Genomic DNA, 22,759 nt, shown 5'->3' with positions numbered 1-22,759 from the left:
CGTCCAACATGTTGACAATTGGTCGCCCGACGTGTCACTTAGTGCATCGTGTCGTCGGTTCCGGGGATGGCCACGAGGAGGCTTCTGTCATGTTCAGTACTAATTTAATGACATTTGTCCTGTTGACACGGCAGGTAACAGGCAGGTAACAGGCAGCCTTAAAAAATATATATATTTTGCTTTATGACTTTCTGTGCACAGTAAGGGATTGAGTCTATAAATAATAGTGGTCATATATCTTGCAAATGATATAATGTGATGAATCTCTTGTGGCATTCCACAGACAAAATAATTTTAAAATATTGAAGAGTGATAATGTATTGATCACCTATTATTTGTATTTTAATATCTTTGCAAATAGTTTTGCAATTCCATGCCTGCGATTAGTGGGTCCCACAAGGAATTATGCTGGGACTCTTGGTGTTTAATATAAGTGGATGTGAATGTGAGACAACATCGGCACGTTCGCAGGGCTCATGAACATGAGTGGATTTGTTGTTAGCACAGAGGTAGTCCTCGGCTGCAGAGATATTAATGAGTTGGCGAAATAGGCTGAAAATGTCAAATGGGATTTAATCCAAACGTGAGGTAATGGATATTGGGAGCACAAATAAGGTTAGGACATATATACCACGAATAGTAGGTTTCTCAGTATTGAGGCAGTATTGAGGACCACAGAAACTTTGGATCCCATGTCTGTCATTCACTGCAGGTGGCAACACAGGTAAATAATGTAATTAGAAAGGCATATGGGATACTGACACGGTGGTGCAGCGGTAGAGTTGCTGCCTTACAGCACTTGCAGGGCCGGAGAACCGGGTTCCATCCCGACTACGGGTGCTGTCTGTACGGAGTTTGTACGTTCTCCCCGTGACCTGCGTGGGTTTTCTCCGAACGTTTTCCTCCCACATTCCAAAGACGTACAGGTTTCTAGGTTAACCTATCAATTTCAGCCTTAAAAATATCAATTGACGGCCTCCATGCGTTCTGTGGCAAAGATTTCTACAGATTTACCACCCTCTGACTAAATAAATTCCTCCGCATCACTTTCCAAAAGGAACGTCCTTTAATTCTGAGGCTATGACCTCTGGTCCTAGACTCTCTCACAAGTGGAAACATCCTCGCCACATCCACTCTATCCAGGTCTTTCGCTAGTAAGTTTCAATGAGGTCCCCCTCCCATCCTTCTAAAGTCCAGCCCCGTCAAATGCTGCATCATTTGCTGCACCAACAGAGGTCACACTCGCTGAGAGCAGTCCAACAGTACCGGAAAGGCCCACCTCGGCCGCACGGGAGCCAGGATACTGGCCTGCAAAGTCGGCCTCGCAAGTCAGCTAGGGAGGCGGATCTGCCGGCTCTGGCTGGACCACAGTTCCAGAGCTCTGGCCACAGGGGGCAAATTCATCCCATCGTTCAGCGCACCGACGAGGTCGAGATCGACCTCCTCATTGACAACGCCCAGTAGATTGTCGGCTGCCCTCTCCTCACCTTGGAGGACCTACACAGTTCCCACTGTCTCAAGAAATCCCAGAACATTATAAAAGACATTTCCCACCCCGGACACTCCCTGTTTGAACTGTTGCCGTCAGGCAGACGGTACAGATCAATGAGGACAAGGACAAACAGACTCAAAAACAGTTTTTATCCCACAGCAATAACTACACTTAATATAGCCACCAAATGAGCGCAGGTGCGCTACATACCAAAGGGATTGTGCAATCGACAGAAGAATTTATGGTTGTGTGTTTATGCTTGGTTTTTTCATGTTATTTATTTTAGTTGTTTATTTCAGATATTACTCTTTTACGTATCGTTAGCTTTTAGATAATGTGTGAATGGTGCACTGACTGGTTGGCATTTTTAATTTCATTGTACATGTTTACATGTTATAATGACAATAAAGAACCTATACTCATCCCATATAGGTGCCATATATTCAGGGGGACTTCCAGGGGGTTATTTCTAGTGTCTCTCATAATTTTGTCCAGACTAAAGGAGGTGCGGACCACCAAGCTAATTTAATGAGGGGTCTTGGTGAGACCACACCTGGAGTATTGCGTACAGTTTTGGTCTCCAAATCTGAGGAAGGACATTATTGCCATAGAGGGAGTGCAGAGACGGTTCACCAGACTGATTCCTGGGATGTCAGGACTGTCTTATGAAGAAAGACTGGATAGACTTGGTTTATACTCGCTAGAATTTAGAAGATTGAGAGGGGATCTTATAGAAACTTACAAAATTCTTAAGGGGTTGGACAGGCTAGATGCAGGAAGATTGTTCCCGATGTTGGGGAAGTCCAGGACAAGGGGTCACAGCTTAAGGATAAAGGGGAAATCCTTTAAAACCGAGATGAGAAGAACTTTTTTCACGCAGAGAGTGGTGAATCTCTGGAACTCTCTGCCACAGAGGGTAGTTGAGGCCACTTCATTGGCTATATTTAAGAGGGAGTTAGATGTGGCCCTTGTGGCTAAGGGGATCAGGGGGTATGGAGAGAAGGCAGGTACGGTACGGGATACTGAGTTGGATGATCAGCCATGATCATATTGAATGGCGGTGCAGGCTCGAAGGGCCGAATGGCCTACTCCTGCACCTAATTTCTATGTTTCTATGTATTTTCTAAGTATAAGAAGCACTTCCATTAGCACTTCCTCCATTGTCAGAGTGAGACTTATCGCAAATTGGAGGAACAGCATCTCATATTTTCACTTGGGCCGCTTACAGCCCAGCGGTATGAATATTGATTTCTCTCACATTAGGTAGCCCCTGCATTCCCTCTCTCTCTCTATCCCTCCCCCACCCAAGTCACACTAGCTTCTCGGTATCACCTTACAAACAGCTAACAATGGCCTGTTTCCTTTATCATCTTAAGGGCCTGTCCCACTTGGCTGTCCTTCACGCGCCATTTACGCGACCTGCTAGCATGTGGGTAGCATGTGGGTAGCGCGGGACGGGCGCATGGAGTGGCGTGGAGGAGTGTGGACTTCGTCCTGAACTAAATCTTAGCGCGTAACTGATGGGTGATGTTTCGGGTCAAGACCCTTCTTTCAGACTGAAGAAGAGTGTCGACCCGAACCATCATCCATTCCTTCTCTCCAGAGATGCTGCCGGTCCTGCTGAGTTACTCCTGCATTTTGTGTTACTCCTCCTGAGTTACTCCTGCATCTTCAAATAACGTCTAGTGCTCCAGACAGCTGTGCGGACGCATGATGACATGCACGACTCTCGCTGGACAGTCGCGCGTCAGTCACTACCGACCTGTCGCGTAAGTGACGGCCCAAGTGGGACAGGCCCTTTACTTTTTTGCATATCTGTCTTTCGTTGTTCTTTATCTCTCCACATCACCGTCTATATCTCTCATTTCCCTTATCCCTAACCAGTCTGAAGAAGGGTCTCAGCCCGAAACATCACCCATTCCTTTTCTCCAGAGATGCTGCCTGTCCCGCTGAGTTACTCTAGATGTTTGTGTCTATCTTCTGTTTAAACCAGCGTCTGCAGTTTCTTCTTACACATTCCACAGTCACATCAACATGCTTCAACAACTTTACCAAACTGCGCACTAGGCAAAAGGTGTGTCAAAAAGCGATCCACACACTTACACTATCTTACATACACTGGGGATAATTTACAATTATAGAAAGCCAATTAACATATAAACCTGTACATCTTTGGAGTGTGGTATTCTCTCTAGTGCAATTTATTTTGTATGGTATTCCGATTACCTCACATACACAACACTAAGCCTGCTATGATGTAAAGTAATACAAATAACAATTTCAGGAGATAAATTCAATTAAAAAAAAATCAAACACTTACTATACCTGTATGTGAACGTTTGTGTAACTCGAGATTGCTTGGGTGCTTAAAGGTTTTCCCACATAGTTCACAACAATATTGCTTTAGCGACTGACAAATTTGTGACTGAGTATTTGAGTGGTCAAGAACTTCTACCGAGTCTGCCGCTGTTACACAGCCCGCCTGCACCAGGTCGACCCCAGTCAAAGGCGAGTCTGCTTGGCTCAGGTGTTCTTGGTCCTTTTCCCCGGCTTCGCTGCCTCGATTCTGAGTCTCTTTAGGCGGCTGTTTCGCATCCGCTTCATTCATTTGCACCATTTCAATTGCTTCATTCAATTTAGGTTGCGCAGACGCTGATTCAAGCGGCTTCTGGGATCTCAGGTACCCATACTTCTTCAGAGGGATTGTCTTTTTCAAAAGAGGCAACTGCCTAATAGGTTGAGGTTCAACGTTCACGGCACTCTGAGCAAAGGGCCACCTTTCTTCTGTGTGCATGGACATGGCTGATGAAGAGGGTTCCTGACCAACATTAGTGCATTCAGAATCATCAAGAGAAGACACATCCTTGGCAGTTACTGTTGCTCCTAAACCATCATCAAGTTCTTCTCTTCCATGTTCCCCTTGATTATTATTTAAAAAATGCGACAGCTTTTGATTAAACATCTCTTTACCATAACAATTGTACAACTTGGTGGCCTGCTGAGCATTTTGCTTCATTGGATAAACGGAAACATTTCTATCTGGAGGTCCAGGCGTTTGGTTCTGTAACGTGGCCGACATCTCAGTTTGGGAAATATCTGGGAGGGGTCTGAACAAAAGCCCCAATTCCTGTGCTTTATGAATATGATTCTGTATTCCAAATGAGCAGTCACGGCCTATCTCAGTAGCATCGCTGCCCTCCAGCATACTCTCGGTGTCGGTTGTCAGAGGCCCGTGTAGTGAAATGGTCCCAGCCGTTGGCAAGTTGCTGGTCCCATTGACAACACCAGCTGAAGCCTTGAGAAAAGTGTAACACATACTGAGCACATTTGGAACCTGCAGCCTCTGAGCAATGTCTAGTACTGCCTGGACATTTTCATGGGTAAGATCAAGTTGTGAAGTATACATAAAATCTAGAATCTGCCCAATGCCGCCAACATTTTTAATGTCCAAATGGAAGACGTCACGACTCTGGCCTGAAGAATTCTGAAATAGGGCCCTGAAAGGCAATAGATAAAATACAAAATTAACTTGAGCTAAAATATTTCATTAGGTTTCCCAAAACTATTTATTACAATAAAACCCTGGAGAAATGTACTTGTACAAAATTAGATCTTAAATTTTCACTGTAACTAAAGGCATTTTCTGCCCTTAATTCACTATGGCAAGGCAATTTAAAAGTTCACTTGATCATAAAAGGTTTAAGTTTAAGATTTTTATGATCATGTGTACCGAAAGTGCACTACAACCTCGATTTTTTAATTTTTTATTTAATTTATGTCGCCGAGCAGTTTAACAAACTTCTCCAGATGTAGCCTTACTGGTTGCATTATGGTCTGGTATTGCAATTCCAACAGGAATACACGAGGTTGTAGAGAGTGGTGGATTTAGCCCTGTCCATTTCAGCCTAGCTCAGCACAGTTTTCTCCGCCATCTATAGTACTGCCTCAAGAAGGTGGTGTCTTTCATCAAGAAACCCACCATCCAGGCTCTGCCCTCTTATTGCTGCCACCATCAGGCATGAGGTAGATAATCCTTAAGCACAACACCATCAGGTTCAGGGATACTCATCATGTTGTTGAACTGACCCACACAACACCAAACCTAACCAGCAACTACTCTATGGACCTGCATCTCTTACACTACTATGTCCTTATTTTCTACTTGTATTTTTCCGTAATATCTGATTTATCTAGTCTTTTTCTTTTCACCATTTTATAGAATATATGTGTAATATATATATTACATGGAGTTTATGTTTGAGTGCGTTGAGTCTATGTGCCATGATGCTGGTGTATCTTACCATACTGTGCCTATGACAATGAACTTGACTTGATTCTTGACTTGGGTGCAACAGTGCCACCCACTAGTCAGGTAGGTTTGAGAGGCAGAAAGCATTTGCAGGGTGTCGGGAGTTATGGGGAGAAGGCAGGAGAATGGGGTTAGGAGGGAGAGATAGATCAGCCATGATTGAATGGCGGAGTAGACTTGATGGGCCGAATGGTCTAATTCTGCTTCTATCACTTATGCCCTTATGACATAATCTAGTCACAGATTGAAGCTCTGATAAACCCTGATTCACTGATAAAATCTGAAGCTCTGATTCACCCTTGGAAAATAAAAGATCACGATCTACATGGAAGAGTGAGCCATGCATGACTGAGAATGCGACAAGCAGCTCTCTCCACAAGAGCAGGTGGAATAATCAAGATATGGTGGCGATAGACCAGCATCATTGAAAATGCAACTCAATGACACTATCCAGAAAGGCATGTACACAGGCTGAAAGAAGAGCCAAGGAGCTAAAGAAGAGATCTCCTCAGGAGGAGAGAGGCCTAAAAATTGGCTGAGGCAAGTGAACGTTAATAATAATATCTCCAGTAGTGGGTTTGTTAGACCTGCTGACAAAAATATCAGATGGGAATCACCTTGGATATGATGATCACAATTCTGTAAGTTTCAAGTTAGAAAGGGATAGGTTGGGCCACAAGTTAGGGATTGGTCAGGATATAAACTAATGTATATGGTAGGCACAGGCAGTTGCAATTAAGTAGGAAAGTACTTCAAAAAGAAATTAGGAGGACAAAAAGAGACCATGAAATGTTTGTGGAAAGTAAGATCATTAGGTCATAGTGATAGGTGTAGAATTAGGCCAGTCGGCCCACCAATACTCTGCCATTCAATCATGGCTGATATATATATCTCTCTTAGCTTTATTCTCCTGCTTTCTCCCCATAACCTCTGACACAAGTACTAATTAAGAATCTATCTATCTCTGCCTTAAATATATCCACTGACGGCCTCCACAGCCCTCTGTGGCAAAGAATTCCACAGATTCACCACCCTCTGACAAAATAAATTCCTCCTCATCTCCTTCCTAAAAGAACGTCCTTTAATTCTAAGCCAATGGCCTTTAGTCCTAGACTTTACCACTAGTGGAAACATCGTCTCCAAGTCCACTCTATCCAAGCCTTACACTATTCTGTACGTTTCAATGAGCTCCCCCTCATTCTTCTAAACTCCAGCAAGTACAGGCCCAGTGCCGACCAACGCTCATCATATGTTAACCCACTCATTGCTGGGATCATTCTTGTAAATCTCCTCCGGACCCTCTCCAGAGTCTCCAGTCCTAGACTCTCCCACGAGTGGAAACACCCTCTCCACATCCACTCTGTCCAAGCCTTTCACTATTCCGTAAGTTTCAAGATTGTCGAATTCCAAGTCATTCCATACGTATGTAAGCAGGAAGGGTGGATTCCCTTCAGAACCAAAAGAATAATCTATGTTGTCAAGATGCCTTTACTGTCATACGCACAAGTATGGCGACGTACCGGTAATTACAACATTGCATGCAGCAGCATCACAGATAACTCAAATAAACACATAATAACATACAAAGTACACAAATTCTACAAGACAATGAAGAGAAAAAGATTGTCCAAAAAACAAAACATTAATGCAAAATTAGAAAAGAAGTCCACGGTAGTGCAGGTCCACCACTGATTTTCTGGCACTTTTAATTCCAGATCCTTTGTGGATTATCCGTCATGCCAGACCAACAAAGATTATGGACTCCCAGAGGAGTCCAACGGTCCAGGAACGGCTCAGCGTAGTCACCATCGAAGGACTGATATTATATCCGCAAAGTCGGCAATGGGAAACGATCTGTCGTCTCTGGCCAGGCTGGAGCTCCTACAGTCATAGAGTGATACAGTGTGGAAACAGGCCCTTTGGCCCAACTTGCCCACACCGTCGAACATGTCCCAGCTACACTAGTCCCACTTGCCTGCGCTTGGTCCGTAACCCTCCAAACCTGTCCTATCCATGTACCTGTCTAACTGTTTCTTAAACGATGGGATAGTCCCAGCCTCAACTACCTCCTCTGGCAGCTTGTTCCATAAATCCACCACCCTCTGTGTGAAAAAGTTACCCCTCGGATTTCTATTAAATCTTATCTCCTTCACCTTGAACCTATGTCCTCTGGTCCTCGATTCTCCTACCCTGGGAAAAGACTCTGTGCATCTACCTGATCTATTCCTCTCATGATTTTGTACACTTCTATAAGATCTCCCCTCATCCTCCTACGCTCCATGGAATAGAGACCCAGCCTATTCAACCTCTCCCTATAGCTCACGCCCTCTAGTCCTGGAAACATATTCATAAATCTTTTCTGAAATCTTTCAAGCTTGACAATATCTTTCCTATAACATGATGCCCAGAACTGAACACAATATTCTAAATACGGTCTCACCAACGTCTTATATAACTGCAACATGACATCGCAACTTCTATACTCAAGACTTTGCCTTCCATCACAGTGAGGAGATTCACTGTGATGGATGTTTGTGTAAATTGTGTTGTGTCTTGGTACTTTTTCTTGTGTGTATGACTGCAGAAACCAAATTTTGTTTGAACCTCAATGGGGTTCAAATACTCTGACTGATGAAGGCCAAAGTGCCAAAAGCCTTTTTGACCACCTTATCTAACCTGCGATTCGACCTTCAAGGAACCATGCACTTGTACTCCTAGATCCCTCTGCTCTAAAACACGCCCCAGAGGCCTACCATTTACTGTGTAGGTCCTGCCCTGGTTTGACGTCCCAAAATGAAACACCTCACACTTCTCTGTATTTCTCTGTATTAGCCCTGGCCGGAGGAGGTAGCAAATTCGACCCACCGATCGGCCGAGGTCAGCTGTGGGAACGGATCTGCTGACTCCGACCAGACAAAGTCCCAGAGCCCCAGCCGCAGGCGGCAAATTCAACCCGCCGATTGACCACAGAAGTTGGCTATGAGAAAAGGATCTGCCAGAGTTCTAGAGAACCGATCGCAGGGGGATAATTTCGACTCGCTGATCAGCGCGGAGGTGGAGATTGGCCACCTTACTCGGCCTAAGTGCCACATTTTCAGGAGGACCTCTGAAGGGGATTTCAAGTGCACTCTCATGATTTTGTTCGGATTATGAGGATCAATTGCTGGAAAATTGGTGGTGAACCTGTACAAGATTGGTCTGTTGCATTCTGCCAAGATGGGATTAGGGTTGTGCAGGTTAGTTCAGAACCCAGTGGTTGCAGGGAAAGATCTGTAAGCGATAGGTTGAAAATGTCCTAGTGTGGACTCGGAGTCCAAGTTCATAGATCACTGAAGGTGACAGCACAAGTAGATAGGGTGGTAAAAAAAGGTGCTTTTTAAAATAAAATATAATTAAATTAAAATAAAAAAGTAAGCTTGCCTTCATTGCTAAAGGCATTGAATACAAAAATAAGTATGTCATGATGCAGCTCTATAAAACTTTGGTTAGGGTGTATTTGGAGTTTTGTGTGCAGCTCAGGGAGTGTGTGGACATGGTGCTAGATGTATATTTCTCATCTGTTTTAACTAAGAAGAAAGGTGTAGAGGATGAGTTCAGGGAGGGATACATTGGTAGTCTAGATATTCATATTCAGTTCTATGAAGGTGGCAATGTTAGATGTCATGGGAGGCCAAAGTGTGACAGAGATCTGTGCATGCTCTGTTGCCACTGCAGAGACACCAGAAGGACGGAGAAAAGCTAATACTATTAGAAACAAAGAACTGCTGATCACTGTTTTACAATAGGAGATACAAAGTGCTGGAGTAACTCAGTGCGTCAGGAAACATAGGCAGCATCTCCAGAGAACATGGAAAGGTGACGATTCGGGACGGAACCTCTCTTCACCCTGATTGTGTGGGGGGGGGGGGGGGGGACAGAGAGGGTAAGATAAATGGCAGAGCAGAGAGGAGGTACTGGAGAAAGCCGTGCAGGTTGATAGAGATGAGAGGTTTTTGATAGGCAAATGGTTAGAAAAAGCTGGAGATGAAAAGGCAGAAGGAGGGGGACAAAAGGATTGACGTCACAAATTAACTTGATTGAAGAGTTGCAAATTAACCATCTAACTCACTCAGGGGTGGGGGGGGGGAGGGGGGCGGGGGGTATACAGTTAATGGCGAGGCACGTAACAGCATTGATGTGCAGAGGGATCTTGGTGTCCAAGTTCATAACTTAGTGAAGGTGGCAGCACAAGTAGATAGGGTGGTAAAGAAGGTGTATGGCATGCCTGCCTTCATTGCTAGGGGCAATGAATACAAGACTCAGTATGTCATGATGCAGCTCTAAAGGAGCTGGTTAGGCCGCATTTGAGGTACTGCATGCAGCTCTGGTCACCCTTTTGAAGGAAACATGTGGAATCTTTGAAGTGGGTGCAGAGGGGGTTTCCCAGATTGCTGCCTGGTTTGGAGTTTCAGCTACAGGGATAGGTTGGGTAACATGCTTTGTTTTCTTTGGAATGTCGGATGTTCAGAAGAGACTTGATAGAAGTATACAAAATGAGAGGCACAGATAAGGTAGATAGTCAGAACTTTTTCCCATGGCAAGAATGAGGGGTGAAAGTTTAATGGAGATGTGCGGGGCAAGTTTTTTGTTTACACAGAGACTGATGGGGGCCTGGCACACATTGACAAGGGTGGTGGTAGAGGCAGATACAAAAGTGGTGTTTAGGGCTTTTAGACAGGCACATGGAAGTACAGGGAATTGAGGGATACGGATCATGTATAGGCAGATGTGATCAGTTTAACTTGGTGTCATGTTCGGCACAAACATTATGGGCCAAACGGCCCATTCCTGTGCTATACTGTTCTGCGTTCTATGGACAGATTTAATGTGAATTATTATTATTAGAACATTTGCAGATGACACAAAAATTGCAGGTATAGTGGATTATGAAGAAGGTTATCTGAAACTTCCAGTTCATTCAGATAGAAAATTGGGTAGACCATTAATCCCCGCGTGCAAAGTGGTGCATGTTGAGAAATCCAATAGAGGCAGACTTGTACATGGTAGGGCACCAAGGAACATTGATGAACAGAATGTCAATGGCATCCAAGTTCATATTCCATGAAAGTGGCGATATGGGTCAACAGAGGGGAGAAAATGGCATACAGATGCTTGCCTTTAAAGATGGGACATTATGCTACATCTATGCAAATCTTCGGTTCAGCCTTGAAATACTAGGAAGGATTATGTGGCGTTTTGGTGGCCACATGTTTGGAAAGATATGATTGCACTGGCCAGCGGGCAGAGGAGATTCATCAGGTTGTTGCCTCGATTGAACGACTTTGGTTATGGGAAGACATTGGATCAGCTGGGCTTGATTTCTCTGGATCGAAGGAGACTGAGGTATGACCAGATGGAAGTGTATAAAATTATGGGAGACATAGATGAGAGAAGGTAAAATCTTCTTCCCATGGCACTGCTTTCAAAAACAAGAGGTCACAGGTTGAAAGATGAAAAGAAGAAGATTGAAGGGAGTTCAGGGGGCAAGTAGTTATTTTTATATACAAAGAGTGGTTGATATCGGAAATACACTGCCATGGGAGTGATGGAATCAGATCCAATTAGCATGTTTACGTAGCATTTAGACAGAGAAAATGGCAAAGCACAGAAGGATGAGGTCCTAATGCAGGCAGATGGGATCAGTGTAGATGGCCATAAAGTGGGGTGGGGGAAACTTTTTTAATCTCTTTCCTCGACAGAGATGCGACTTTTCACGTGTCGTATCTCCGTCCGCACTGCGGACTTAACATCTTGGAGCTGGCGATCCCTTTGTCAGGGATCGACCTCGGAGCTCCAACCACGAGAGCCTGTGGACTTTAATAACTTGGAGCTTGTGGTCCCTGGTTAGGGACCGGCTTTGGGAGCTCCAAGCCGTGGGAGCTTCGACCGCCCCGATCATGGGAGCTACGATCGCCCTGATGTGGGAGCTTCGATCGCCGGCTGCGGGTGCTTCAATCGCCCCGACTGCGGATGGTTCGTCTACCTCGACTGCAGGAGAAAAGGAGGAAAGAAGATAAGACTTTATTGCCTTCCATCACAGAGGGGAATGTGGAGGAGCCGCTGTGGTGGATGTTTATGTCAGATTTTTATGTAGTTGTGTGTCTTGTTGCTTTTTTGGTATGACTGTATGGCAAATCAAATTCCTCGTATGTTGCAAAGCATACTTGGCTAATAAATGACGATTATGATTATGATTAAAGGGCAGTATTAATGCAGTGGGCCAAATAAACTGTTTCTGTGTCGCCATTTGGCTGATAAGGGGGAAAACAGAGAAATCAGTTCCTACAGTACTTTTGTTGTTCACAGAGTTGTTGAATAAAGCATAGACTGAGACAGTTCCAAGATCCAATGAGGCGTCTCAATACACACTAGTTCTAGTGATCTCAATCCAATGCAGTGCAACCAGGGTGAGACGAGAGTGACTTAAAATCATGGCCAAATGAAGATCCTTGGTGACCATCCAGAGATTAGGGAAGATGACTTTCTGGTTTCTAAACGAAAGGCTGGTAAGAGGAAAGGTCCCGTGTCTACCTAATACCAAGCCTTGGAAAGTTTGAAACATGCATGGTGTTGTAAAATCAGTGTATTGTTTGACAAGTTAACCAATTGTTAAATAAGTTAAATTGATATTGTGATTTCAACCACTTGTAGTATGAAAACAATAATAACTTGCCCCTCAGAACTCCTTTAAATCTTTTTCTTTTCACCTTTCAACCCGTGTCCTCTTGTTTATGAAAAACATTACTCGCATCAGTTGAAAATGTGAGACATGTAAACATGTTATCCAAATTTATTCATTGGTGACAATGCGATGCTCAGGAGTGTGGAAGACACAATATAAACATAGTCAAAGGCAGGCTTATATAAAAATAATGCAAAGATGTGTGGGGTTGTAGGTTAATTGCCCCTAGTGTGTGGGGAGTGGATGAGAAAGTGCAATAACATAGAACTAGTATGAGCAGGTAATCGATGGTCGGCATGGACTCCGCGGGCCAACGTTCCTGTTTCCGTGCTGCATATTTCAATCAATCATTCATGCCTTCTGCACATATGTTTAAAATAAGAAGTACAAGTTGTTCATACCTACCGGAAGTACTGGCTAAATGCTGCTAGCACATTCTTATGGGCCTTAAAGCAGACACCCTTCACCACCAGCATGCAGTCACAGAGAAAGCCCTGGATTCGCTGTTCATGAAGCTGCTGTAAAAGGTGGCAGCTGTGGCTTCCGAGGGATTCAGCTGCCATCCTTCAGCAAACCTAGAACAGGAAAATAAACCACTTCACAAGAGGCACGCAAAGATATAGAACCAATTGGAAGGCGATTTTATTTGTATAGCATTAGGAATCAAACACATCAAATAGAAAGGTATTTGGGGCTTAGTATGAATCCGTTTGCAATGTTTTTGTTGCAAGATATTCACATAAAAATATTGAACATTATTTGTCCACTTCCATCACATAAAATGGTTACTAATTAAATATCCTTGCATACACAATTCATTAAGACATATTTGTGAGCACATTATTGCTTTATTAAACCCAACATATGTTTTTAGGTGCTTGTTTATGCCAGAGTATAGTGCCAGACCCCTTCCTACTCACCGAGGCCTAGTTCTTGGCCTGACCTTCCCACTGGCCATGAGCCTTAGTTGCCATGCTCCCTTCAAACGTACCTATTTATTATACTTATGCCCAACAACTTGAAAAGAGCCACTTACAAGTGTTTTGAGTGTATTAATAGAAATAACAGTCCAGAAAATGTGCTTATGACGGTTTTACTGTGAATGCTGTTGGTCTATCCTGTTATTCTATTACATCCATATTCAAGTCAAGAGAGTTTATTGTCTTATATGTTCCAGATAGGACAATGACATTCTTGCTTCTAATCTATTCAGCATCTAAAATGCAAAACAGTATCATCCACAGGATTTTACTTTAGTTTAGTTTAGAGATACAGCACGGAAACAGGCCATTTGACCCACCATGTCCACTCCGACCACGATTCCGCACAATAACACTATCCTACACACACTAGGAACAATTCTACATTTATACATTCATACCAAGCCAATTAGCCTACAAACCTATACATCTTTGGAGTGTGGGGGGAAACCGAAGATCTCGGAGAAAAGCCACATGGTCACGGGGAGAACGTACAAACTCCATACAGACAGCACCTGTAGTCAGGATCGATGGAGTACAAACCATTGAAAAAGGCAGGAAGGGATATGGATAACATGTAGGCTGAGGAGATTAATTTGGCATCATGTTTGGCACAGGCACTGTGGGCCAAAGGGCCATTTCCTGTGCTGTACTGTTCATGTTTTAAGGATACTTAGATAGGAAAGGAGAAGAGGGATACGAGTCCAATGCAAGCAAATGGGATTAGAGTAAATTGGCAGCACAATTGACAATGGACAAGGTGGGCCACAAGAGCACATTCCATGAATTTATCCCAGTTGGCTGCCCCCTTTGTTTTTAAGTTGATTTATGATTTCCAAGGAATTCACAGCTTCTACAATTGAACATTTAAAAATAACTGCATTTGCCAGAGATCTGAAATAAAAACCGAAAAGAGAAACATAGAAAATAGGTGCAGGAATAGGCCATTCGGCTCTTCGAACCAGCACTGCCATTCAATATGATCATGACTGATCATCTAAAATTAATACCCCATTCCTGCTTTTTTCCCCATATCCATTGATTCCTTTAGCCCTGACTTAATTCTAACTCTCTTGAAAACATCCAGTGAAGTGGCCTCCACTGACTTCTGTGACAGAGAATTCCACAGATACACAATTCTCTGGGTGAAAACGTTTTTCCTCATCACAGTCCTAAATGGCCTACCCCTTATTCATAAACTGTGACCTCTGGTTCTGGACTTCCCCAACATCGGGAACATTTTTCCTGCATCGAGCCTGTCCAATACCATGTGCTCTAATTTTGCACACTGTGTGGGATCTTGTCAAAGGCTTATTGAAAGTTCAGATACACCACATCCACTGACTCTCCCTTATCCATTTACTTGTTAAATCCTTTAAAAAATCCAGAAGATTAGTCAAGCATGATTTCCCCTTCATAAATACATGCTGACTTTGACCGATCCTGTCACTGCTTTCCAAATGCGCTGCTATTACATCTATAATAATCGACTCAAGCATCTTCCCCACCACCGACGTCAGGCTAACTGGTCTATAATGCCCCGTTTTCCCTTTCCCTCCTTTCTTAAAAAGTGGGGTTACATTGGCTACCCTCCAGTCCACAGGAATTGATCTAGTCCATAGAACATTGGAAAATGATCACCAATGCATCCACGATTTCAAGGGCCACATCCTTGAGTACTCTGGGATGCAGACTATCAGGCCCTGGGGATTTATTTGCCTTCAGTCCCAACAGTTTACCCAACGCCATTTCCTGACTATTGTGGATTCCCTTCAGTTCCCTCCTCCAACTAGATCCTCGGTCCCCTGGTATTTCTGGGAGATTGTTTTGAGTCTTCCTTATTGAAGACTGAACCAAAGTACTTGTCTAACTGGTCTGCCATTTCCTTGTTTCCCAATATAAATTCACCTGTCTCTTGATTGTAAGGGACCTACATTTGTCTTCACTAATCTTTTCCTTTTTACGTATGTAAAGAAGCTTTTACAGTCCCTTTTTATATTCCCGCAAGCTTTCTTTCATGCTCTTCCCCCCCCTCTTAATTAACCCCTTAGTCTTTCTGGAGGAGAAACTCAGCAGGCCAGGCAGCATCTGTCTGATTGGTGTGTAAGAAAGAACTGCAGATGCTGGCTTAAATCGAAGGTAGACACAAAATGCTGTTGTGACTCAGCAGGTGAAGAAGTCTCGACCCGAAACGTCGCCCATTCCTTCTCTCCAGACATGCTGCCTCACCTGCTGAGTTACTCCAGCTTTTTGTGTCTACCATCTGTCTGATTGGTACTCTACATTGGAAATGCATTTCTTTCAAACTATAACAATACAAATGAGTATCTTTTTGTTACATATGTCATATGCAATTTTGTTTTGCACAAGACTGCACCTAAAGTATGCTGTGTAGATTTGGTCACCATACTTAATGAGTGATGTACTTACATGACATGCACTGCAGGAAAGGTTCATTCAGTTGATTCTAGGGAAGGAGGTTTATACATGAAGAAAAGTGGGCCGATGAGCACTGGTAGATAAAAGAATGAGAGGCGATATTAGCTAAACGTAACAATTCTACAATGGTTAACATGATGGATATGGGAAGGAGACGAGAACAACACGAGAAACAGAAAAAGGAACAGGACTTTTAGTTTTTTAATTTTAGAGATACAGGGTGGAATCATGGCCCTTTGGCCCACCGGGTCCGCGCCGACCAGTGATCCCGCACATTAACACTATCCTACACCCACTAGGGACAATTTTTACATTTACCAAGCCAATTAACCTAGAAACCTGTACGTCTTTGGAATGTGGGAGGAAAACGTTCGGAGAAAACCCACGCAGGTCACGGGGAGAACGTACAAACTCCGTAGGGGTTGGACAGGCTAGATGCAGGAAGATTGTTCCCGATGTTGGGGAAGTCCAGGACAAGGGGTCACAGCTTAAGGATAAGGGGGAAATCCTTTAAAACCGAGATGAGGAGAACTTTTTTCACACAGAGAGTGGTGAATCTCTGGAACTCTCTGCCACAGAGGGTAGTTGAGGCCAGTTCATTGGCTATATTTAAGAGGGAGTTAGATGTGGCCCTTGTGGCCAAGGGGATCAGGGGGTATGGAGAGAAGGCAGGTACGGGATACTGAGTTGGATGATCAGCCATGATCATATTGAATGGCGGTGCAGGCTCGAAGGGCCGAATGGCCTACTCCTGCACCTAATTTCTATGTTTCTATGTTTCTATGTACAGACAGCATCCATAGTCGGGATCGAACCCGGGTCTCCGGCGCTGCATTCGCTGTAAGGCAGCAACTCTACCGCTGCGCCACCACGACCATATGACACATATTTTAACTATAAGGGAGTCATTCAACACAATCATGGCTGATCATCTATCTCAATACCATAGTTTTGCTCTTCATACACATTGGTGCCTTTTGTGTCTCGAAATGTATAAATCTCCTAACCTTAAATAGAAAGGAGAAATGGTAGAAAATTCCACAGAGTTACCATTCTCCAAGTGAAAAAGAGTCTTCTCGTCATAGTCCGACATGCTTTTCTTTGTAATTTGGTCTGTTATCCCTCATTCTAAACACCACAGCCCAGGGAAACATCCTCCCCATATCCAGTGTTTTAGCCTGAGACATAGAAACATATAAAATAGGTACAGGAGCAGGCCATTCGGCCCTTCGAGCCAACACCACCATTCAATATGATCATGGCTGATCATCCAGAATCAATACCCCCCGTTCCTGCTTTCTCCAATTTTGGAAGTTTCACATAAAGCAGAGTAAATATAAATCTAGTGCATCCAACCTCTTCTTGTAAGACTGTTCTGCCATCCCCAGAATCAGTCAAAGGGTGGAGTAGAAAGAGGTGGCATTGAGGACAAGCGTCGATCAACCACGATTTTGTTGAATGGCAGAACAGGTGTGAGTGGTCTATTTGCTTACTCCTGCTCCAGTTTCTATTTCTTTTGTTCTATGAAAACACATTGGTATCGGTTAATTATAGCCATATGTATGAAAATTGCGCGAAAAACATTGTTTGCATGCTATCTTGCAAATCATACAATGCACAAGTGCAATCAAGTCACACACAAGTCAACAGCAAGCACAAAGATAAAAATACCAGTGCAGAATAGAGTGTTATGGCGTCACAGTTAGTGAATGCATAGTAAATTATCTCAGATACAAGTCCAAGCTTGATAATTGAAATATGACATTTAAAGTAGCATGTCACCAGATCTTTGTATATATTCATAAAGTTGTGCTGCTTATGAGGATTCTAGTATTAAGTAGAAGACAAACTTAAAATAACCATCTCATTATCAGGCTGGAAGGATGCAACAAGTGGAATGCCCCAAGAATCAATTCTTGGCTCTCAATCTGCAGAAGGGTCTGGACCCGAAACGTTGCCTACTTCCTTCGCTCCATAGATGCTGCCTCACCTGCTGCGTTTCTCCAGCATTTTTGTCTCCCTTCTATTTTCCAGCATCTGCAGTTCCTTCTTAAACATTTTACCATTTATATTTGAATCATGGAGCAAAAGGTAGAGTGCAAGGTATCCAGCTTTGAAAAAAGGTGGAGAGTATGTTGCAATGCGGATGTTTGGATTCAGCAACAGGACACTTGAGTGAGTGGGCAAAAACTACAGATAGACCTTAATGTGGCAAAGTGTGAGGTCATGCACTTCGATAAAAATAATCTAAATGTGGAGTTTGCAGATGAACATAGTACAGAAAGATCTTGGTGTTGGGTGACGTTTCGGGTCGAGATCCTTCTTCAGAATGAGAGTCAGGTGACAGAGATAAGGAAGGGTGAGGTGTGAAAGCAAGACATCAAAGGAGAAGGGGATCATGAAAAATGTGCAATAGATCATTGTTAGCTAGGGGAAGGTGACAACGAAGCGTACGGAGATAAAATTTGGTCAGGTGGACAGTCAGACTGGTCGGAGAACTAGGATGGGGGAGGGATGGAGAGAGAGGAAAACCAAGGGCTAATATTCATACCACTGGGGTTAATATTCATACCACTGGGGTGTTAATTTTTCATCCCCAGCGGTCATCTCCTTTAATGCTTTGCTTTCACACCTTATCCTTCCATATCTCTATCTCCCTCTCCTCTGACTCTCAGTGTGAAGAAGGGTCTCAACCCGAATCGTTACCGATTCCTTCTACCCAGAGATGAAGTCTGTCCAGCTGAGTTACCCTCACATTTTGTGTCTATCTTCGGTGTAAGCCAGCATCTGCAGTTCTTTCCTACACAAGATCTAAGTGTTCTTCCGTATGGGTCATAAAATGTTAGGAGGCAGATGTAACGGGTGATTAGGAAAGCGGTAAGCACGTTGGTCTTTGTGGGAAATGAGTTGGAATTTAGAAATGGTCAAGTATTGTTACAATTGTACAGGGTTGACAAAAAAAGCTGGAGAAACTCAGCGGGTAAGGCAGGAGCGAAGGAATAGGCTACGTTTCGGGTCAAGACCGTTCTTCAGATTGTACAGGTTATTGACCAGGCCAACAACTGGAGTAGTGTACACAGTTTTGGTCTCCCTATTTAAGGAACGATATACTAGCAATGAAGGCAGGCAAAAAGGGATTCACAGTCATTTCCTGGGATGGGAGCCTATATCAGAAATTGGATCAACTTTTGTAATATAGCAGAATGAGGGATGACCTTATTGAAACATTGAAGATCCAGCAGGGACAATGAAAATGTAGATGTTGAAATGTTTTTACTGGAGAGAGGAGCTTGAACACGAGAACACAGTTCCAAGTAAGAGGATGATAATTTAAAACTGAATTGCATGGGAACCTCTGTCTGCAGAGGTTGGCAAATCTTTGGAATTGCTTACCTCTGATGGATGTGGAGTATAGGGCATTAGTGCCACATAAGGAGATGGTAAATACACTTTGAAAAGATCAAGGAATTGAAGGCATAGACTTAGAGAGCGGCATGGCATGAACGGGCAGGATAGGTTAGCCTCCCCCTGCAACTATTTTTCCATATTTTTGAAACAATATATTTAATAATGTAAAATAAATCTCACATGCCATCACTGATTTCTATCCAAAGCCCGTTTGGATTGTCCAGGTTTCCTCATGACAGCAAAGGAGGCTGCTTCAACCTCTGATCTATAGAGTACATTGTTTTAATAGATTAAAAAGATACAAAGATTTCAGGAACAGGATTACACCCAAAGTAGTGTTTACAACATTTAAACTAAGCAACATGAGATACACTGTGGATGACTTGATTATAATAATGTGTTCTTAGGCCCCCTTTGGTCGTGGCTGACCATGGGTGACTCCATGGTGCTATTCCCTATATGGAGGACGCCAATGCGTGACTTTGTTTAACGTGTGGAGACTGGTGCACAGACAGCCACCCCACGGTCCTTGACAGATCTGGGTCAGGATCCAGTGGCATGGAGTCCAAGACGACCGGAGACCCTTTTCTGTTGCAGCCTTCATCCGTCTTCTCAGCCGTTGTGACGCTCCACTAAGGTCAGCCATCGCCCTCCGCCTATTCCACCATTGAGGTCTTGGTTGGATTGCTCTTTGTCAGGGACCTCCCGCCATGGGTGGCCCTACCAAGAGCATAGCTCCAAGGCATCGCTCTCAAGATCTCAGGACCACACAAGCTTCTCCACCACGACAAGGTAACAATCCACAGAGATTAATAATGTGTTATCTTTCCACTAACTGGTTAGCATGCAACAAAAGTTGTTCAACTGTACCTGGGTACACGTGACAATGAACTAAACTGAACTAAAGGTCAGAGTAATCCATTCCCTTGGGGCAATTCATTGTAGGTAATTAACCCATCAGCCCATCTTCAGGCTGTGGTAGGAAACTGGAACACTAGGAGAAACCCATGCAGTCACAGCCACAATGATGACAATGAAGGATTGAATTGTTAGTTACACAAATGCGCCATTCAAAATCAACGTTAAAAATAAAAAATATTGTCACTACTCAGCAAGTCCACAGAAAGAGTTTCGAATTTAACATTTAAAAGTGATGACAGCCAGTCTAATGGGTGACGTTTCGGGTCGAGACCCTTTTTCAAACTGTCTGAAGAAGGGTCTCGACCCGAAACGTCACCCATTCCTTCCCTCTGGAGATGCTGCCAGTTACTCCAGCATTTTATGTCTATCTTTGGTAAATAACCAGCATCTTCAATTCCTTGTGTGGAAAAGAACTGCAGATGCTAGTTTAAATCGAAGATAGACACAAAATGCTGGAATAACTCAGTGGGACAGGCAGCATCTCTGGGTGAGAAGGAATGGGTGATGTTTCGGGTCAAGACCCTTCTTCAGACTGTCGATTAGCAATTCCTTCCTACACAGCCTGTCTGATGAAAGGTTATTGAACAGAATCAGTAACTCTGTTCCTCTCTCCACAGTTGCAGTCCGACCTGCTGAGTACGTCCACCATTCACTGTTTTTATTCCAGATTTTCAGCACCTGTAGACTCTTGGTTTTGGACCCAAGGCTACTTCGTTTTAATTGATTAAAAAGATCCAATAACTTCAAGAATAGGATCACGCCCAAAATTAGTGATTACAACATTTTAAACGAGTGACATGAGATTCATTGCATGGTGGGTTTAAATGTATTAAACTTCACATTTCTTCTTCACAAGTTCTAATTCCGCGCCCGTCTCTTACCCTCAAACATGTTTCATCTTCTCCTCTCCCGGACTAGGGGTTTTCTCCTCTGGTTGGGCTTCCAGGGCAACAATTGTGAAAGAGGCCCAACTGGGATGATGAGCAAGGAAGACCAACCACGACCACCACCACCAACCACGACCACCACTACCAACGATGTGGATGGTGGGACTCGAATGGTAACACGAAGGGGGTGGCAATGGAAGCTGGCTGCACCTTTCTCGACAACGGCTGCATCAGAATGGGTAGGAAGGGGCTGCAGATGCTGGTTTACACCGTGGATGGACACACAACCCTGGAGGAGCTCAGCGGGACAGGCGGCCCCATCTCTGGGAGAGAAGGGACGGGTGCAATCAGAATATAGCAACACGTAAACAAAGCTGGAGTAAGTTGCTTGCTGCTTGCTGCTGCTGCTGCTTGCTGCTGATGATGGTGATGATGTTCAATGCACCCTGTTATGTGGAGAAGAGCAGGGCGGTGGCGGTGGCGTTAGAGATGGTGATGGGGGGGACCGACAAGGCCGGGCGGCCCACGCTCGATCTTCAGCCGAGATGCTGCCGACAAGTCCTCTCGCCTCCACTTTCTCTGCCTGACTCACCCTTCTTCAGCATCCCTGGCTCCTGCCTCCCTTGGCAGCACAGATCCAAACACACACACAACACACACAGGAACCTGAGTCCGGGGTCAGGCTGGGTGGAGGAGAGGGAAGGATTACAACGTTGTTCTCTGTTCCGGTGCCACACGTGGAAAGTGTTCGGGTTCATTGCTGCTGCTGCTGCTGCTGCTGACGGCGGGGTGTTGGTGGCAGCTCCACTGGTAAGCAAGGGTAGACCAGTCGTTGCTGTTTGTGCTTTTGTTTTTTTTGGTGTGTGTGTGGTTGTAAGAGTGAATGTTACATAGAAAAAATAGGTGCAGGAGTAGCCCATTCCAGCCAGCACCGCCCATCCAATATGATCATGGCACATGGTGTTCTGGAGCACTGTCAAGAATCAAGAGTGTTTTACTGTCAAGTGTCCCAGATAGAAATAGAACAATTACATTCTTACTTGGTGCAGCACAACAGAACAGAAGTGTGTGTGTAAGGCAGTACATATATATATATACACACACATACTCAAAAAACAAATAATAGTGCAATAATAATAATATTAATAATAGTCTATTGAAGTTCAGAGCTTATTTGAGGTTGTAGTGTTTAATAGCCCAATGACTGCAGGGAAGAAGCTGTTCTTGAACCTGGACGTTACAGTTTTCAGGCTCCTTTTCCTTCTTCCCGATGGCAGGGGTGGAATGAGTGTGTGGGCAGGGCGGTGTGAGTCTCTGATGATGCTGGCTGCCTTTTTGAAACAGCGACTCCGATAAATCCCATCGATGGTGGGGAGATCAGAGCCGGTGATGGACTGGGCAGTGTTCACAACTTTTCAAAACTGTATGACTGCTCGCATCGCCCCCTTCCCATCAACTTTTATGTCTCTTAACAGATTCTGAAACCATCCACGAGTTAATACATTTCTGAAGCCTTAAGATCGGCATCACACGATGTTCTTTGCCTTTTATTAAATAGCATTCTCTCAATCTTAGCTGCAGCAGTAGAATTTTCCAAACTCT

The 22,759-nt window shown here is 44.0% G+C and overlaps 2 protein-coding genes across 7 annotated transcripts in view; one reads left to right on the top strand and one right to left on the bottom strand.

Moving 5' to 3' along the window:
- The window catches only part of zbtb49 (zinc finger and BTB domain containing 49), a 40,996-nt gene extending 19,445 nt beyond the window's left edge, over positions 1 to 21,551 (bottom strand). Inside the window, exons 1-5 of one of the 6 annotated variants that reach the window (XM_055644727.1) lie at positions 21,152 to 21,551; positions 19,530 to 19,614; positions 15,933 to 16,014; positions 12,928 to 13,097; positions 3,813 to 4,989 (exon numbers count right to left, since the gene is read on the bottom strand). In XM_055644727.1, coding sequence (XP_055500702.1) covers positions 3,813 to 4,989; positions 12,928 to 13,085 — 1,335 coding nt within the window. In that variant the 5' untranslated portion in view covers positions 13,086 to 13,097; positions 15,933 to 16,014; positions 19,530 to 19,614; positions 21,152 to 21,551. Of the gene's footprint in view, positions 1 to 3,812; positions 4,990 to 12,923; positions 13,098 to 15,932; positions 16,015 to 19,529; positions 19,615 to 21,151 lie in introns of those variants that run through there. The other 5 variants (XM_055644701.1, XM_055644709.1, XM_055644718.1 and 2 more) reach the window with 5 other exon arrangements.
- Positions 21,552 to 21,901: 350 nt separating this feature from the next.
- Positions 21,902 to 22,759, top strand: part of lyar (Ly1 antibody reactive homolog (mouse)) — a 34,618-nt gene continuing 33,760 nt past the window's right edge. Inside the window, exon 1 of the mRNA XM_055644758.1 lies at positions 21,902 to 21,967. The gene's annotated coding sequence lies outside the window, so the exon portion shown is untranslated. The remainder of the gene's footprint in view (positions 21,968 to 22,759) is intronic.

The sequence above is a fragment of the Leucoraja erinacea genome, chromosome 1 (genome assembly GCF_028641065.1).
Source record: "Leucoraja erinacea ecotype New England chromosome 1, Leri_hhj_1, whole genome shotgun sequence".
Classification (NCBI taxonomy): Eukaryota; Metazoa; Chordata; class Chondrichthyes; order Rajiformes; family Rajidae; genus Leucoraja; species Leucoraja erinaceus.
Note: the sequence above shows the minus strand (reverse complement) of the source record. Positions and strands in the feature narration are given on the sequence as shown.